Raw genomic sequence first — 17,247 nt, 5'->3', positions numbered from 1 at the left:
TAGGTTATTGGTTGAATACATGGGGAGAAAATGGTGGGATATGGAAGCAATAGTGGTAGTAATGTTGGTAGCAATGTTGGTAGGCACGGTGTGTAAAATGTTGGTAGAGCTGGTATGGTAAAAAATATAGAATGGCGGAATATAAGCGCAGTGTTGGTAGGAATGTTGGTAGTGATGGTAGGAATGTTGGTAGCAAATGTTGGTTGGAATGTTAGTAGCAGATGTTGGTTAGAATGTTAGTAGCAAATGTTGGTTAGAATGTTAGTAGCAAATGTTGGTAGGAATGTTAGTAGCAAATGTTGGTAGGAATGTTGGTAGGTGTGGTGTGGAAAATATTAGTAGAATTGGCATGAAAGAAAATATAGTGGTGGAATCGAAGCTCAGTGTTGGTAGCAAATGTTGGTAGGAATGTTGGTAGCAGATGTTGGTAGGAATGTTGGTAGGGATGGTATATAAAATAGTGGAATTAATATCGTAAAATAAATGATGGAATAGGAGCACAATATTGGTTGGGAATGTTGGCAGAGATGTTGGTAGGAATATTGGTAGGGATGTTGGTAGGAATATTGGTAGGGATGTTGGTAGGAATATTGGTAGGGATGTTGGTAGGAATGTTGGTAGCGATGTTGGTAGAAATATTGGTAGGGATGTTGGTAGGAATATTGGTAGGGATGTTGGTAGGAATGTTGGTAGCGATGTTGGTAGGAATATTGGTAGGGATGTTGGTAGCGATGTTGGTAGGAATGTTGGTAGGCGCGGTGTGTAGACTATTGGGGCCTTAGCGCACACCCTGCTCACTCCTTAAATAACTCTGCGCCACCGTCAGGCACTAACCCACTCCCAAATCTTATCCCAAACAAAATTGGATACTTCGCACTTTTTGGAGGGTTCGCAAATTTGGAATAGGAAAAATCTGAGTCAGGGGTCAGCAGACTATTAACCTGTTACAGAAGTTCACAGAATTGGAGGTTTGCAAAATGATCATGCAATTGAAAAGTTGATGATTGCAAGTTTGTAGAGTTCGCAGTATTGGAGTTCGCAGAATTTGAGGTCATAAGTGTAATTGAGTTGCAAAATTAGCCCCTGCAACATCGGGGATTGCATTATTGACGTTAAAATTCGAGTTCGCAAATGAAGAGGATGGAAGTCATTCTTAGTTCGCAGATTTACTGGTCGCAAGTTGGAGGCGGCAGAATCACAGTTCGCGAAATACCTGGTCGCGAAATGAATGTGGGAATATCGGTGCCCGCGAAATAGAGCCCGCGAAATTTCATGGCCTTGAAATTGGCGGCTGCGCGAAATTGTCAGTCGTAATATTGGGGTTCGCGAAAGTTTAGGTGTGTTAAATAGAGAGAGAGAGAGAGAGAGAGAGAGAGAGAGTTCCCAGAGTCGATATACAGAGCGAAGCCATAGATTCTTGTATTATTATTATTATTATTATTATTATTTCTGTTGCATGACGCCGCATCCTGTGAGAGGTGGCTCAGGCATTTTATATTCCTACTCAGTAACGAAACCTTCACCACCACACGCCATCCTCCTCCTCCTCCTCCTCCTCGTTTCATATACTTTTCCACCTGCTTCACATTAATATTATTATTATTATCATCATCATCATCATCATCATCATCTCTAGTAGTATGTACCCTCCTCCTCCTCCTCCTCCTCCTCCTCCTCCTCCTCCCCCCTCCTCCTCCTCCTCATCATCATCATCATCATCATCATCATCATCATCACAGCGGGGGCGTTTAATATAAAATTCATCAAACTTTTTAATGGGAATGAATGCTAAAGCCACTTTGGTCCCGGGAAAACAAACTGGATTTAAAAAGGAAGTTGAGAGAGAGAGAGAGAGAGAGAGAGAGAGAGAGAGAGAGAGATTACTGAGAAATTTATATAGGAAGAAAATAAAACTGCCTAAGTATATAAATCCATGTGCAGGGTGAATTTGCGTGTATATATATATGTACCTGTGGATATATAGTTAGAGACATGGATGGGTGGGTGGATATACTGCATAAGATATAGATGTATAGGTAGAGATAGATAAATGAACATGCTATAGGTAGATATTGATGGATAGATAGATATAGGTAGGTGCACTGATAGATATACCTTGATTGATAGACTGACAGACGGAAATCGGTCGGTAGATAGACAGGCAGAAAATACGAAATAGATAGAAATACCATCAAAATCGAGGGACGGAAAAATGAGTCGCGATCCTTACTTAACAGGGACAAGAAAAATAAAAGAGAAAATACCCATGCCAGACCATCTCAAAAAATGAAAATGAAAATAAAAAAATAATATATAAACAAATCCATGGGGAGAGGTTCCAATGCTCTTGATATGCAATAAAGCGGTTTTCACGGGCTATCTAAATCCACGCGTTTATATGCAGTTAAATTTATATGGGGGGTTACCATGACAACCAGGGCACTCCATAAAATATATAAGAGGGCGTCGTGGAGAGAGAGAGAGAGAGAGAGAGAGAGAGAGAGAGAGAGAGAGAGAGGGAATTCTGTGATAAGGAATTGGAAAGAAAATGGGGATAAAAAGTGAAAAAGAGAGGGGGGGAGAAGAATTTTGTGATTAAAGAAACTGGAAAGAAAATGGGGATAATGAGAGAGAGAGAGAGAGAGAGAGAGAGAGAGAGACGGGGGGGAAGAATTTTGTGATGAGTAACGAAATTAGTAAGAAAATGGAGAGAGAGACCGGGGGGGGGGGGAATTTTGTGATGAGTAAATTAGAAAGAAAATGGGGATAAAAGTGAGAGAGAGAGAGAGAGAGAGAGGAAACAATGCCTGATAATTAAAGAAATCGAGAAAGGAAAATGATAAAAAGAAAAACTGATTTAAGAAAGCTCACCACAAATAAATAAATAAATAAATAAATAGATAAATAAGTAGATAAAAAGTGTGGTAAATTAGTAGATAGAGATGTAAGTGCGGTAAATAAGTGTTGGATTGGTGTGTAGTAGTAAAAGTTGCTTGAGCTGAACAATGCTCAGTGAAACGGAAGTCAGCGTTGCGTATCGGGAACTAAGCTGCTTTGTGCGTTCAGGAGCTAAGCGTATGAAGGCTGGAAAGTAGCGATACACTGTGCTAATCCTGTGTGGTGATTGAGCTTGGAGGGAGAAAATATGTATGGGATAATTATCTGTTTATTTACGTACTGACAGTTGTATAATCTGAAGCGTGGTATAATAATAATAATAATAATAATAATAATAGTAATGCTGGTAATATCAGTTGTAATAATGAAAGTAGTAGTAGTAGTAGTAATAATAATAATAATAATAATAATAAAAGAAAATTGGGATCACAAAAAAACTATATATAAACCGTAATATTAAATTGCCAAAAAAAGAAAAAAAAGAAAATTCAAAACACTTAAGCTGAGGAAAATTGTACGAAAATAAGCTATTCTGGAGGCCCTTAAAACTCTCTCTCTCTCTCTCTCTCTCTCTCTCTCCTTATATTTACCCATCTGAACTTATCTATCTACATATTTGTCTATCTGTTTATCAGCCTATCAGTCTTATCTACCTGCCTACCTACCTGCCTACCTGCCTACATACCTACCTACCCACTAACCTGTTTCTCTCCCTATCGAAGTCACATATCTTTTTCTATCAATATCTATCTCTGTCTGTATTTTTCAGTAACTAAAATATTGGGAAATCCTCTGTATAATTCGTATATATGTAATTCCATTTTTATCTTCTTAAAATTGAGGTATTATCAATCTTGCCATTTTGAGAGAAGTGGAAAGATTCATTTAAAATTATGAGACAAAAACCAAAGCAATTAATTCTTTTACTAACTCAGTCCTCAAATTTGCTTCCCTTGTTGCCAGATTTGACTTGGTTTATGGTGGTATGGTGTGGTGTTATTCCAGGTGGTTTTTGTTGGTATAATATGGTGTAATTCCAGTTGGTTTCGTTGGTATAATTCCGGTTGATTTCCGTTGGTGTAGAATGGTGTAATTCTAGTTGGTTTCCTTTGGTATAATTTGGTGTAATTCCAGTTAGTTTCTGTTGGTGTAATAGGGTGTAATTCCACTTAGTTTCCTTTGGTACAGTATGGTGTAATTCCAGTGGGTTTTCGTTGGTATAAAGGGGTATAATTCCAGCTGATTTCCGTTGGTATAGTGGTATAATTCCAGCTAGTTTCCGTTGGTATAAAATGGTATGATGTCAGTTGGTTTCCGTTGGTGTATGGTGTAATTCCAGCAGGTTTAATATGCTGTAATTCCAGTTGCTTTCCGTTATTATAAACTGGTGTAATTCCAGTTGGTATAATGTGCAGTAATTCCACGTGGTATTATTTGTGAATGTTCACGCGCAATTGGACAAGTGTGTTAATTCTCGCAGCCTAACAGTTTTAAATAGAAGTGGATGTAGAGGCCAGCATCTGTACAAAGGGTCAAACGTACAGTACAATGTAACAGTAGTAGACACGCAACTGAAAAAAAAAAAAAAAAAACGAAAAGAAAAAAAAGTGATATTCTGTTTCGTTTTTCCTTTCCTTTTCTTTTTCTTTCTTTTTTTTTTTTTTTGAACGAAGCCCATGCCACACCTAATTTAGTCTCTAGGGTCCATAAAAATTCGAAAAAAGAAGAAAAAAGCGTACATTTCGGGCCATCAGCGAAGGTAAAGCGTATTGAGGTAGTGCGTAAAAGAGCAATGTTCCGGAGCGGCGGCGGCGGCGGCGATCGGACGCGGTGTTTACATCAGCCCCGGGGACCAATCAGGGCGAGGCGGGGCGAGCGGGGAGCCAATCACAGCCGCCCTCACGCTAGCTCCCCCCGCGTTCGGACTACCGCGGCTCTGGCTTCGGCGTCGTTCGGGTAGGTTTATATACCGGTTTTATTAGTTTTATTTGCAGTAACTCTGGCTATTTCAGGCCTCCTCCCATTTATTTGGCCTTGCTATTCTTCCTGGAGTTATATTATCCGTTTTATTGTTAATGGATTCGTTGGCTTTTGTTGATGTGTTGTTTTAGAGGCTCCTGGTTGTCAGTGTCATTACCAACTGTCAATATATGTATGTTTGTCTGTCTGTCCTTATCTGTCTGTCTGTCTGTCTATATGTTTATGTCTATCTCTGTAAATATATTCATGTCTATTTATCTATTTGTGTCTGTCTGTATGTATGTTTATATCCTGGATTATCTTTCTGTCTTGTGTATATATAATATTATCTCGGGTGTCACAAGGAATATGCGATTTTCTATTCCTCTCTCTCTCTCTCTCTCTCTCAATTTTAGATTTCTCAATTCTCTCTCACTTTCATCATTCCTTCCTCTTCTCAATCTTTTCTCTCTTATTCATCCATTTTCCTTATTACTTTTTTTTTTTTAAATCATTTCCTTCCCTTTGGCATTTATTTTAGTCTTTGTTACATATCTTAATTCCTTTTTTGATTTCTTTAGTCTCTCTCTCTCTCTCTCTCTCTCTCTCTCGTCTCAGTTCTTCCCTCCCATATATCTCACTCCTCCCTCCCTCCTTTCCTCCTCCTCCTCCTCTCCTATCTTTCTTCCCTCCCTCTCTTCCCTCTTTCTCTAACTTCTCTCCCTCCCTACCTCCTTCCTTATCGCTTTCACACTCCGCAACCTTCCTTCCTTCCCTCTCCCTCTTTCTCTCAAGTTTTTCGTATCTCCCGCTTCTCTCTTCGTCTCTCTCCCCATTCTCTCTCTCTCTCTCTCTCTCTCTCTCTCTCTCTCTCAAAAAGCCAGCTCACTCAATTATATATCCAATTCTGAAAACTCAATCTCACCTATCCTCTCTCTCTCTCTCTCTCTCTCTCTCTCTCTCTCTCTCTCTCTCTCTCCAAAACGATATTGGTGTTTCCGACCGAATATATTTTTTTGGCATAATTTTCGTTTTTTCTTCATATCTTCGACCTACGTATATTGTTAGGTTTGATATATTCGTGTGTGTGTGTGTGTGTGTGTGTGTGTGGATTGTTGTTATAGTTTTGGTTTTGGTGTTTTTTTTATATTTTCTATATACTAATAATATTTAATTCTCCCTTATTATTATCAGCACATAATTTCTCGTGTTTGTCCTTAAGGTTAAAAAATGACGTTGATAATAGTAATAATAATAATAATAATAATAATAACGATAATAATAGTAGTAATAACAACAGTAATAACGATAATAATAATAATAATAATAATAATAGTAATAATAATAGAAGCAATAATAATAAATAATAACTAATAATATTAATAATAAAAGCAATAATAAATAATAATAATAATAATAATGATTCTGTATTTCACTCCTTTTCGTATTTCGTATTGTCACGCAGAGAATAATTTTCCATTTTTTGTTCGCCTCTCCAATAGTCATTTCCATTATAATTTTCGTTTTCTTTTTCGAGAGGTAATGAAGTTAATTTTCGGAAATGCTCTCGATGATGAGGACTGTGTGTGTGTGTGTGTGTGTGTGTGTGTGTGTGTGTGTTGATTTACTCTGATTATCTGGCCGCAGTTTTTTTCATGTGTGTTTTTTGGCACTAATATTGTCACGTGTGTGTGTGTGTGTGTGTGTGTTTTAAAGAGGGGGTTATGGTGTTTTATTGTGATTATATTTTTTGGCACTAGTGATATCTTGTCAATTTTTATCTTTTCCTTCCTATCTTCCTTCCCGTCTTCCTTCCCTACCTCAATTCCTTCCTTCCTTACCTCCTCTTTCCTCCTTAATTCCTTTCTTCCTTCCTTCTTTCCTTCCTTCCTTCCTTACCTCCTCTTTCCTCGTTAATTCCTTTCCTCCTCTTCCCTCTTCCTTCCTTCACTTCCTTCCCTCTTTCCTTCCTTCCCTCTTTCCTTCCTTCCTACCCTATCTCCTTCCCTCCCCTGGTTGTTCCATTTTCTCTCTCTCTCTCTCTCTCTCTCTCGTTTCTTTTCTGTTTTCTTAATTGCTCTCAGACCCTTCTCTCTTCCCTCCCTCCCTCCCTCCCTCCCTCGCCCTTTCTCCCTTTCTGCCATTCCCCTGTAATTCTCTGGCTACCCCTGCTTCACCCCAGCTCTCCCTGCCTACCTCCGCCTCTCCCTTCCTCCTCTGCCTCACCCTGCCTACCCTGCCTCTCTGCCTACCCTCTGCCTGCTTCTTTGTCTCCCACTGCCTCTCCCTGCTTTTTCCCCGCCACCGCCTACATTTCCTTTCCTCTGCCTACGCACCTTCTGCCTTTCCCTGCCTCATCCCTGACTCTTCCTGTCCCTCCCTGCCTGCGTCTGCGTCTCCCTGCCTCCCTGTTCCTCTCCCTGCCGTCCATTGCCTGTTTCTGCGTCTTCCTGCCTCTCCCTGCCTTCCACTGCCTCTTCTTCCCACCCCTCTCTCTCTCTCTCTCTCTCTCTCTCCCCCTCCCTCCCTCCCTCCCACCTCTCTCTCTCTCTCTCTCTCTCTCTCTCTCTCTCCCTCCCTCTCCCTCCCTCCCTCCCTCCCTCCCTACCACCTTGCTTCTTCCTACCTCTCCCTGCCTCATTTCTGTCTGCCTGTCTCCTCCCGCTATCCATCCCTGCCTCTCCCTGCCTCCCGCTGCCTCCACTTTCCCGGGTGGTTGACTTCCTGTAGTAGTTCAGGTCCTCAGACGAGCCCCCCCCCTTCTCTCTCTCTCTCTCTCTCTCTCTCTCTCTCTCTCAACCTGCATCACTACTGCTTTTTTCTCACTTCTCACTTTTTTGTCACTTTTTTTTTTCTCACTTTTTCCTCCCTACCTCCGTCCCTCATCTCTCACCTTTTTCTTACCTCACATTTTTCTCTCTACCCCCCCCTCTCTCTCTCTCTCTCTCTCTCTCTCTCTCTCTCTCTCGTTTTCTACTTCCCTCCCTCCCTCTCTTTTCCTCTCCTTTCTCTTCTTCCCTCCATCCCCTTCTGTCTTTCCTCCAAATTATCACTCAGTCACTTATCTATCTATCTATCCGTTTATCTATCTATCTATATCCGTTCGTCTACGAGTGTGTTTCTCCCAATCCCCCATTACTTCAGATCTTACACACACACACACACACACACACACAATAAACATAGATAGATTAGTAGAAAATAATAACAATAATAATAATAATAATAATAATAGTAATAACAATAATAATAGTAGTAGTAGTAATAGTAATAATAATAATTTTAATAATAATAATAATAATGTGTTTTTGGGCTTAAACCAGGCGTTGTGTGGCTTGGCAGGGGTTTGGCTTCTTGAAAGGGTTACCAGATGTAGTAACCCAAGAGTAACGGAATAGTAACGCAATACCCAAAAGTAACCCTCTGTACAGCGTGGTATTGCGGTTTGTGTACGCGTAACTTCAGCTTGGTAACGCGTATGGGTAACCTCAGCTTGGTAACGCGTGAGAAAGTACAGTAACCCAAAGTAACGAAGTAACTGATGACCCTCAAGTAACGCTGAGTAGTAATCTTGTAATCTGTGTGTGCGGGTAACTGGTAACGCGTGAGGGAATATACGGTAGTAATTCCAAAGTAACGAAGTAACGGATTACCCTTAAGTAACGCAGAGTAATAATTTGATAATCTGTGGGTGTGGGGGTAACTTTTCTGGTAACGCATAAAGAAGTAATCGGATTTAAGTAACGTAATAAAGGGACAGGGTAACGAAGTAACGTAATACTCACAGGTAATCCATGGTAACAGAGTAATCCAAAGTAACTAAATACCAGGACAAAGTAACAAAAGTAACGTAATACAGGCAATCAACGGTAACAGAGTAATCCAAAGTAACGAAGTAACGTAATGCAGGTAATCCGAGGTAACAAAGTAATCCAAGGTAACGAAATTCCAGCGCAGGGTAACCAAAGTAACATGTACTCGGTAATCCAAAGTAACAAAGTAATCCAAGGTAACGAAATTCCGGGACAGGGTAACCAGAGTAACGCAATACTCACAGGTAACGTTGAGTACGACGTGGTCCTGCAGCGTGTGGAGGGGTAACTTCTGATTGGTAACCCTGCAGGTAACTCTGGCTCCGTTGTCTCTGCGGGTAACTTTGACTCTCACATGACTCACTCCCCCCACGCTGGCGACGCTCTGCTGGTTAGAAGGAGTTAGGAAGGCGTTAGGGAGAGTTAGAGGGCTAGATAGTAGAGTTAGGAAGAGTTAGAAGAATGTTAGGAAAGTGGGAGAGTTAGGAAGGTAAGTTAGAAGGGTGAGAGGAAGAGTTAGGAGTTTTTCTTTTCCTATATAAACTACTCCAAAATGCTTAAATGCGTCGGCCTTGGTTACCTAATTGCGGCTGTCCATGCTGCTCGATCTCTGGCAGCCTCCCTACTCAGTCCCTTATCCCAGAGGCCACACTCAAATGACCTCATCCCAGGTCTTTTTCGGCCTACCTCTCCTCATCACAACACCAGTACACTCCAGTCCCATCCTACCTCTTAATTCTTCCATCTTATTTGTTTTGTGTCTGAGGTGTGAGTGATGATGATGATGATGATTGTGGTGATAATGATGATGATTATGATGATGATTGTGATGGTGATGATGATGATGATACTAATATTACTCCTCCTTCTCCTCCTACGACAACAAAAACTATTACTACTACTACTGCTACTACTACTACTACTACTATTGTTAGGTGAGTTAGGGTAGAGTTGGAGGTACAGTAATAATAATAAAATAAATTACAGTTTTATTGTCGTGAAATATAAAAAATTACACACAGCCAGGCGGAAAGTACACACACACACACACACACACACACACACACACACACACACACACACACACACACACAAATCGAAATATAAACTAGTGTGTATGATAACTATATATAATGTTACGTACTTATATTAAAGAGAGAGAGAGAGAGAGAGAAACCTGTGTGCGTGTCTATGTATGTGTGCGTGTGTGTGTGTGTATGCATGTATGTATGTGTATGTATGTGTACGTGTGTATGTATGTGTGCGTATTTGTGTATGTATGTGTGCGTGTGTATGTTTGTATGTGAGTTTATGTATGTGCGTGAGTGTGTATGTTTGTAAGTGAGTTTGTATGCATGTATATGTGTATGTATGTATGTGTGTGTATGTATGTGTACCTGGGTGTGTTAATTCCAGGTATTTTCCCCACTAAGTGTTATTTCCCCTGAGAGCAGTTCAATACAGGTGGCTTTGGGAGTCAGATAGATATAATAGATAGATTGATAGATAGGTAGGTAGGAAGGTAGATGGGTGGATAGATAGGTAGGTAGGAAGATAGGTGAATGGATAGATTGATAGGTAGGAAGATAGATGGATGGATAGGTAGATGGGTAGATAGATACAAAGGTGGATAGATGGTGGATGGATAGGTAGATTGACGGATATAGATAGATAGGTACATAAGTGGATAGGTGAATGAATGGATGGATGGATAGATAGATAGATAGATACATACTTAACGTGGAAAGTTGAGATAGATATTGGTAAATAGTAGAGAGAATAATAGATAACTAAATGAATAGATAGACAAATAGATAGATAGATGGATAGATAGATAGACAGACAGACAGACTGATCCCCGTAAGCCCAACGTGAAGAAAGGATAAAAAGGGAGAGGGGAGAAGAACAAAGGTGAGAGAGAGAGAGAGAGAGAGAGAGAGAGAGAGAGAGGTGAATATGAATAGAGGAGGAAAGAGAAAAATGAAAGAAAATGGGAAGAAGTGGAGAGAGAGAGAAGAGGAAGACGAAATGGGAAACTTTAATAGAAGGAGAAAGAAAAAAAGATGATAATGAAGAAGAGGAGGAGGAGGAGAGGAGAAGAGGAAGAGGAAGAAACTTTAGCGTGTGGAGATGACAAGACAGAGGGAGAAAAAGTGAATGGTGACAGGGAGAGAAGGAGGAAGGGAGGAAAGAAAGGAGGGAGATTGAGGGAGAGAGGGAGGAAAAGTAGATGGTGACAGGGAGAGAAGAAGGGATGGAGGAAAGGAAGAGGGAGGGAGGGAAAGAAAAGAAGAGGATGGGAGGGAGGGAGGGAAACAAAGGCAGAGAGAGAGGGGGAGGGAGGGAGGGAAAGATAGGAAGAGGGAGGAAGGGAGAAAGAGAAAGGTAGGTAGTTAAACCTAATTATCCTTTACCTCGGTATTATTGGTTTATTATTATTATTATTATTATTATTATTATTATTATTACATGAGAGAAACAGACGTGAAAGTCGGAGAGGGAGAGAGAGAGAGAGAGAGAGAGAGAGCAGGAAAAAATGCTGAATACAGAAGAAAATGATAAAAGCTGACACACACACACACACACACACACACAGATTGACATGGTTTTTCAGATATACAAATTGGAGGGATAGGCAGACAGAATTTAGAGTGAGAAATAGGAGAGAGAGAGAGAGAGAGAGAGAGAGAGAGAGAGAGAGAGAGAGAGAAATATTTATGAAGGTAAACGTAGATATAATTTTGAGAGACAGAGGAGAGAGCAAAGAGAGCAATAATTAAAAGAAATATAATAAAAAATAATTAATAAAGAAATAAAGATGGTACATAGATATAATAAGACAAGGATAGTAAAGACAGAAGGAGAGGCAGGACTGTAGAAAACGGGAGGTGTGGCAACAGCGCAAATCAAGATGGCCGCCCACCAAAACAAAGCCCTCAGGCGCGGACCGCAACACACACACACACACACACACACACACACACAATAGAGCACTCAGGTATCATGGTACTTCATATTCACACACACACACACACACACACACACACACACACACACACACACACACACACACACACACACACACACTCAGAACAAAGCACTTTGCCAGATACCACAAAACTACATATTCATACACGCATCCACGTACACACACACACACACACACACACACACACACTCTCTCTCTCTCTCTCTCTCTCTCTCTCAAAGAAACCGGCTTCTTCTTAACGTCTCCCTTTGGGTAATCTTAAGGAGGAATGAGGAAGCTCCCTAACACCTTTTCCTGAGCGATTTATTTTGTCTATTACGCTTTACGCCCCTATTTTGTGTCATATAAATCCTTCTAGCATCACCATACTCTGCATAAATTAAGTACAAAAGGATATTCACCACCCATATCCATAAAATAAATCGCTAAGGGAGAGGTGTTAGGGAGACTCCTTACCCGAAGAGTGGGCTTTAGTTATGACTGAACGCGTCTCCTTGGTTACTAGTGAAATTTGTACCCTCATCGGAGCACACCTGGCTTGTCATCAGTTCCTAACACCTCTTCCTTAGCGATTTATTTTTGGATATGGCTGGTGAATATCATTTTGTACGTCATTTATGCAGAGTATGGCGATGTTTGAAGGATTTACATAACAATAGGACAGTAAAGTGTAATAAGCAAAATAAATCGCTTAGGAGAAGGTGTTAGGGATCTTTGTTAAGGTGTTTGCGTGCAGGTGTTTGTCTTGGTTTGTCACTAACACCTGCGTCTCCTCCACAACACCACACACACACACACACACACACACACACACACACACACACACACACACACACACACACACACACACACACCTGCGTCCCCTCCACAACACTTCATATTCATACACGCCTCTCTCTCTCTCTCTCACACACACACACACACACACACACACACACACACACACACACACAGCGTCCTCAGAGTTCCTGTTGGTCTGTGTCTCCTTTTCCTTCTTTATCTTCATTTTCCTCCTCCTCCTCCTCCACCTCCTCCTCCTCCTCCTCCACCTCCTCCTCCTCCTCCTCCTCCTCCTCCTCCTCCTCCTCTTGTCATCAGGCTGCACTTGCTCCGACCACCCGTCACTCATACCTTCCAGCCCATCCTTCGACTAACACCATATGTGTGTGTGTGTGTGTGTGTGTGTGTGTGTGTGTGTGTGTGTGAGAGAGAGAGAGAGAGAGAGAGAGAGAGAGAGAGAGAGAGAGAAAGTATTATCCAGATATCCCTAATTAAACACAGGTATCATCCACGTAAACTAATTATAATGACACCTGCTTCTAATGAGGGTAGAAGTAGACACGTAGACGAGAGAGAGAGAGAGAGAGAGAGAGATTTGCTAAATGTTAAGTGGAATTATTGAAAGAAAAAGAAAATGATGAGCAAGAACGAGAGATAGAGGGATGGGAGAGAGAGAGAGAGAGAGAGAGAGAGAGAGAGAGAGAGAGAGAGGGAGGGAGAATGCTTTGATAAATTGGGAAAGGATGTTTTGACGGTGTGTTTGTGTGTGTGTGTGTGTGTGTGTGTGTGAGAGAGAGAGAGAGAGTTTGAGTGAGTGAGTGATTAAATTTTTGCTTTGGTGTTCAAGCGACGTGTTTGAGTCTCTCTCTCTCTCTCTCTCTCTCTCTCTTCCTTCCCCCTTCGTATCTTTACTTTTCCTTCCTTCATCTTCCCTTCCTTCTCTTCCTAACAGATATTCCCTCGTTTTCCCTTCTCACATTTTCCTTCCTTCACATTTCTTCGTTTTCATTTTCCCTTTCCCCCACCTTCCTTCATTTTCCCCTTCCTTCATTATCTTTCCTTCATTTTCCCTTTCCCTCACCTTCCTTCATTATCTTTCCTTCATTTTCCCTTTCCCTCACCTTCCTTCATTATCTTTCCTTCATTTTCCCTTTCCCTCATCTTCCTTCATTATCTTTCCTTCATTTTCCCTTTCCCTCACCTTCCTTCATTATCTTTCCTTCATTTTCCCTTTCCCTCATCTTCCTTCATTTTCTTTCCTTCCTTTCTTTCACGTTTCACCTTTTTTTCGTTCATTTTCCTTCATTTATTATTTGTCCTTCTCTCCTATAATTTCCTTCTTGTTTATTTCTCTGTGTTCTCCAAGCTTGTCATCTTTCCTTCCTTCTTTCTTGTCTTCCTCCCTTCTTGTCTTCCTTCTTTCTTGTCTTCCTTCCTTTTTTCTTGTCTTCCTTCCTTCTTTCTTGTCTTCCTTCCTTCTTTCTTGTCTTCCTTCCTTCCTTCTTGTCTTCCTTCCTTCCTTCTTGTCTTCCTTCCTTCCTTCCTTCTTGTCTTCCTTCCTTGTCTTCCCTCCTTCCTTTTTTCTTTTCTCCTTTCTTCCAATTTTCTTTCATTATCTTCCTTTCTTCCTCCCCCCTTCCTTCCATACCCTCTTTCTTCCTTCCCTCCTTCCTTCCTTCCTTCCAGTGTTGCATTCATCCTTCTCTCCTTCCTTATTTCCATTGTTGCTTTCTTCCTTCTTTCCCTCCTTCCTTCCTTCTAGTGTTGCTTCTTCCTTCCTTCCATGCCCGCCTTCTTCCTTCCTTCCTTGTCTGCTTTCTTCCTTTTTCCTTCATTCATTCCCTCCCTTCCTTCCTCCTTTCCTCCCCCATATTCTCCTTCCCTCTCTCCTTCCTTTCCTCCCTCCCTCCCCCTTTTTTTTTCTCTCTCTCTCTCAGCACAAATTTACACCCCCCAGTTAACCGGTTCGGCCCAGACAAACTTTCGGTCCCAACAGCCGAATTCGTTTAAGCGGCCGGATGTGCTAAACCGTATCTGGCCCCAGTAAAGAAAGAGAGAGGGAGAAAGTGAGAGAGAGCAAGAAAAAAAGCGAGGTCTTGAGGCTTGCTTTATTTTCGGACTTTTTGCCGAGTTCGTCCTTAGTGCCGAGACTTCCAGGCCTTTGTCTTTTTCTCCCCTCCCCCCACTCTCTCTCTCTCTCCCTCTCTGGTTTCTTTAATTTTCTTCTTTCGTGAGTTCTGTTTTGCTCTGCTTAGTTTCTCTCTCTCTCTCTCTCTCTCTCTCTCTCTCTCTCCCGCTCTCCCTCCCTCCCTCCCTCCCTCCCTCCCTCCTTCCCTCCCTCTAGCACTGCGGATTATAAAGTATTTTTCATGGGTAAAGTTGAGTCTTAGGAGAGAGAGAAAAGAAGTAGGATTGGAGGGAGGGAGGGAAGGAAGGATACGGCAAAGGAAGGAGAATGAGAGGGAGGGAGGGAGGGGAGGAGGGATAAAGGAAGGAGGATGGGAGGGAGGAGGGGGAGAAGGAAGGAGGGAGGGAGAGAGGGATGGAGGGACACGGGGAGGTAAAGAAGACAGACAGAGAAGGAGGGAAGAAGGGGGAATGGAGAGAGAGAGAGAGAGAGACGAATTAGCTATTATAGTTAGGATGATAATAATAATAATAATAATAATAATAATTTAGTAATAAAAATAGTAGTCGTAGTAGTAGTAGTAGTAGAAGCAGCAGCAGCAGAAACAGCAAATAACAAGAACAACTACAGTGATGATAATAATAATAATAATAATAATAATAATAATAATAATAGATGGATAAATGGAGATTAGGAAATAGCCTGAAAAAAATATCAAAAAATGGGAGAGTAAAGAAGAGGAGAGAGAGAGAAAGGGAGAGAGAGAGAGAGAGAGAGAGAGAGAGAGAGAGAGAGAGGAGATAAATGTAGGAGCCATAAACACACAGACAAAGAAAGATGAAGAGAAATGGGGGTAAGAAAGAGAGGAAAGGAGAGGAAGAGGAGGAGGAGGAGGAGGAAGAAGATAAGGAGGAGGGCGAAGAAGAGGAGGAAGAGAAGAGAAAGGAGGGGAGGAGATGAGGATTAGGAGGAGGAAAGGAAGAAGATGAGACGAGGAAGAAGAAGAAGAGGAGGAGGAGGAAGAAAGAGAAGCGGAAGAGTAAGTATATGAAGAAGAAAGGAAGACGAATACGAAATAATGTAAGGAGAGGAAGTGAAGAGAGAGGAAGAGGAAGAAGGATGAAAATAACGAGGAAGAGGAGAGAGAGGAAGAAGAGGAGGGAGACAGAAGGAAGAGAAATTTGAAAAGAAGGAAGAAGGAGTAATGAGAGAGAGAAAATGGAGGAGGAGCAGGAAAGAGAATAATAATAATAATAATAATAATAGTAACTGTAATAATAATAATAATAATAATGATAATAATAATAATAATAATGATAATAATAATGATAAAGAATAAGAACAGGAGAAACGAAGAAAAAGAAGAAAATAAAGAAGGCAAAGAAGACCTAAAGAAAAATAAAAGCAAGTGTAGGAGGAGGAGGAGGAGGGAACTGGCGCCAATGGAGGGGTGGAGGTAAACTTGGTCTGGACGGGAGGGAATGTGAGGAAAAATTCTCTCCAGATTTTGGGGAGAGAGAGAGAGAGGAGGTAGGGAAGGAAAAGTGAAGGAGGGTAAGAGGAAGACAGGAAGGAGGAGGTGGAGGAAGGGAAGGAAGGAATTTAGAATGGAAATGGAGGGAGAGGGAGGGAAGGAGGAAGGGAGAGAAATTTATTATGAAGGTAGGGAGGGAAGGAGGGAGGGAGAGAAGGAGGGAGGGAGGGAAGGAAGCAGTGCCAGACAGTGAAGCAGTATGGGCGATATGTATAAAAACACGAAGGAAAATCTGCTAAAAAAGAACAATATATTAACCTGTTTTTCCCCACGTCCATTTAAGATTATAATAAAAAAAAATCGCAATAGGGAAATAATGAGTCTCCAATTTTTCCCTAGTTAAAAAAAAAAATGACAACAACATTATTTTTCAGAGCTCGAGTAAGTGAAACGTGGGTAGTAAAGACCGTAGATTTTTTTCCCCTCTCTCTCTCTCTCTCTCTCTCTCTCTCTCTCTCTCTCTCTCTCTCTCTCTCTCTCTCTCTCTCTCTCTCTCTCTCTCTCTCTCTCAGCTTATTCATATGATCTCACACTTTGCAGTCGTTCTCTTCCTCGCTCACTTTTCCATTTCCACTCATCCACTCTCTCACTTTCTCACATTTTGACCCAAGTTCCCTCAGTTTCTCACCCATTTTAGCTCATAAGTTCCCTCACTTTCTCACCCATTCTCTCACTTTCTCACACACTTTCATTTATCCATTATCACACTTTCTCACCTATTTTCTCACTTTCTCACCCATTTCCTCACTTTCTCACCCATTTCCTCACTTTTTCACCCATTTCCTCACTTTCTCACACATTTCCTCACTTTCTCACACACTTTCATTCATCTATTATCTCATTTCTCATACACTCATTCATCCATTTATCTCGGTCATCTATTCTCTCACTTTCTCACCCATTTTCTCACTTTCTCACACACAGGTACTCACCGTCTGCGTGTTCTCCGTGTGTATGAGGGTTGCGCCTTTGTACCACGTGATGACCGGCTGAGGACGTGACCCCCGTGATGTACAGGTCAGGTCAACGAGGTCACCCGCCCGCACCGCACCGCTCACCGCCACGCCCGTCATCTCCACAGACTGGGGCCGCACTGGGGGGGGGGTGAAGCCAGGTCGCGTGAGGTCAATTGAGAGAAGACTGAGGG

The 17,247-nt window shown here is 41.6% G+C and overlaps 1 protein-coding gene across 1 annotated transcript in view; it reads right to left on the bottom strand.

Moving 5' to 3' along the window:
- The window catches only part of LOC145402180 (uncharacterized), a 145,200-nt gene that overhangs the window by 49,409 nt on the left and 78,544 nt on the right, over positions 1–17,247 (bottom strand). The window contains exons 6-7 of the mRNA XM_080274296.1: positions 17,033–17,193; positions 8,913–9,057 (exon numbers count right to left, since the gene is read on the bottom strand). Coding sequence (XP_080130422.1) covers positions 8,913–9,057; positions 17,033–17,193 — 306 coding nt within the window. The remainder of the gene's footprint in view (positions 1–8,912; positions 9,058–17,032; positions 17,194–17,247) is intronic.

Source organism: Coenobita brevimanus, chromosome 57 (assembly GCF_032717465.1).
Source record: "Coenobita brevimanus isolate Jiangsu-jjx chromosome 57, ASM3271746v2, whole genome shotgun sequence".
NCBI lineage: Eukaryota > Metazoa > Arthropoda > Malacostraca > Decapoda > Coenobitidae > Coenobita > Coenobita brevimanus.
The sequence above is the reverse complement of the archived record's forward strand: the minus strand, read 5'-3'. Positions and strand labels throughout refer to the sequence as shown.